Below are 2483 nucleotides of genomic sequence, written 5' to 3' on the forward strand. Positions count from 1 at the left end.
TGCAGCAGAGCCTGTCGAGCACGGCTGTTCGTTCAGGAGGTGGCACAAAGGTAGAAAGTGAGAATGAAAACAGCTCTTGGAGAATGTCCTCTGCCTTCGAGTCTCCAGCTGATGTCTAGCTTACTTGCTGCTTACTTTTATGAGGGGGTTGGTCAGGAATATCATTCCCCAGGGCAGCTGGCAAGACATGCCCTGAGTTAGCTGTTGAATTGTGTGACAGACGGTGGGAGCTGATGTTGGCAGCACCCCACGTTTCAAAGACTGGCCAAGCTCAAACAGTGTGGGGAGTGAAGAGATGTCCTGTGAGCAATGAACTTTTAATTTTTGCAGAGTCACTAACAATGCTTTTTTTTATTGGTCTCTTATTTTTACCTCCTTTTTCACCTACAGATGGAAGACTTTAATGAAATACGTATCTTAAGCAATAGTTTTGATTAAAATACTGGGAGAATTCATTGTGACTAGTCGTTGCTCTCTGTAAAACCACAAAAGGAAATGACATAGTGAGATGTTATTTCTCGTGCTTTGTTCAAGCAACTTCAGTAATAAAATGCTACTGCACCATGTGCCATTGGTGGGCAACTGGCAACATCTGTGAGCGTTTGGAGGAATTTAATCAGTGTTGGGCCTTCAGCTGCAAACCCCAAAGTCCCCACACAGCTGGTAGCAGTAGGGTTTGTTTTGGCAGGCAGTAATAACCTTGGCCTCTAGTTGTATGGAATAACAGTGCTAATAAGATGCTGTGCTGAAATTCCAGGGTACGTGCTGATTCATTCTGGCAGGTTCTCATCTCCTGCCTGCCACAATGCAGATCCTTACACCTCCTGTTGAGCAACAGATCACATGCCTTCACCCTTTCTGTGGGGAGATGGGTTCTCAAATTAGTTTTCATTTAGGTATGTAAAAATAGCTGGCAAAACAGAACTCTTCACAAAATGTAGTGACATCACAGTAAGTCATAAATCAAAACTACACGTTATTCAGCTGATGAATGCTTATACCTTTTTACGAGGTATAAGACCAAGACTGGGCAAAATGGGTTTTGAGAAGTTTCTTCTTTCGAGGAATCTTTTATGGGTTTGATATTTCTAAATGACTAGCAGCAAATGTTCAGACTTCTCTAAGTGTGGTGGCTGATCCTCCCAGTCTAACTTAGTATCTTACCATCTCTCTACTGAAAAGCCTTTCAGATAAGTAATACAATCCCAGTGCATGCAATCCTAAAGTAAATAACTTCAGGATGCTGCTTACAGTTAGGAATATACAGCACTTCCAGTGTTTACGAAGAGCCATGTTTTGCTTTGGGTTGTTTTGTTTCACAACAAGACTTTCTCTTTTTTTCTATCATCAGTGTACCAGTATGTTACATGTCATTCCCCTCCTGACACTGTGTTCTCTTTGTTCCTGTAGGCAATTAGTCGTTACTTGCCCAGACGGGATCCAGTTTTGAAACCTCTGATCTATGAAATGGTCCTACATGAGTTTTTGGAGAGTGACTATGAGGTACTGCAGCCTGCCATGTCCACACATAACAGCTACTGCCAGCAGAACACCCTCAGCAATATAGAATTCTGACAGCAAATTCTCTCTTGTATTCAGTTTATCAATAGTTTCACAATAATGAAAAGATTCAAAAAGATTAATTTTGGTTTTGTTTTAAGAGAAAAGTAGAATGTCCTTCAGAGCACACACATACTGGGAGACTGATTATTATAAATGCTGTTATTCTTAGTTTGTTTAATGTAGGATAAGTTGTTGTGGGGCTGCACAAAGCCTACAGCTCCTGAAAGAGACTCAGCTTCATGAATCTTAATAACGTAGCCCTAGGAAGGAAAATCTGTGTCCTGCACTGTGCATGTCTGTGGGCACGCGGAAGTGGCTTAGAGGTGAGGCACAGCAGGTATCATCTCAGAGGCTTAGCTGAAGCTTTGATTTTTTTGAAACGTTCCTCAGGCAGTTATTACTATTTCTGTTACTATCTCTTATGTTTTTAGGGGTTTGCCACCCTGATAAAAGAATGGCCTGGAGATCTCTACAATAACACAATCATAGTTCAAGCCGTAGTGGATCACCTGAAGAAAGATCCACAGAACAGGACTTTGCTGCGAACACTTGCAGAATTGTGAGTGCAATCTTAAACTCCTTTTGTGAAAAGTAAGCTTGAAATAGTGTGCTATAGTTTATAAATACTTGCAGAACTCTCCTAACAGAAATACCTGCTTTGCTGCCGTCTACAGATTATTGCCTTTCTCTCCTCTCCACTCTGCTGATTGCACATCTAGCAAATCTTTTCTGTTCCTTATAACCCATACACTGAGTATGAAAGCGAAGAGTTCAGTATAAGATTGGATTTGCTATTCCCCTTTCCAAAGCAAATAGCTGACATTCCTCCTTATGCTGTCAGAGGAAGCCTCTGCTGTGAAGGGTGCATTTCACAATTACCCACAGGAAAATGAATTCACCCACCCCCCCACCCCCCCACC

General features: G+C 41.8%; 1 protein-coding gene across 1 annotated transcript in view; it reads left to right on the top strand.

Annotated features, from left to right (window-relative positions):
- The window catches only part of VPS41 (vacuolar protein sorting 41 homolog (S. cerevisiae)), a gene marked incomplete at its 5' end in the record, with an annotated part of 35150 nt that overhangs the window by 11727 nt on the left and 20940 nt on the right, over positions 1-2483 (top strand). The window contains 2 exons of the mRNA XM_010130908.1: positions 1411-1503; positions 1995-2122. Of these exons, the coding sequence (XP_010129210.1) occupies positions 1411-1503; positions 1995-2122 (221 nt within the window). The remainder of the gene's footprint in view (positions 1-1410; positions 1504-1994; positions 2123-2483) is intronic.

The sequence above is a fragment of the Buceros rhinoceros genome, unplaced genomic scaffold (genome assembly GCF_000710305.1).
Source record: "Buceros rhinoceros silvestris isolate BGI_N320 unplaced genomic scaffold, ASM71030v1 scaffold41702, whole genome shotgun sequence".
In the NCBI taxonomy this organism is placed as follows: Eukaryota; Metazoa; Chordata; class Aves; order Bucerotiformes; family Bucerotidae; genus Buceros; species Buceros rhinoceros.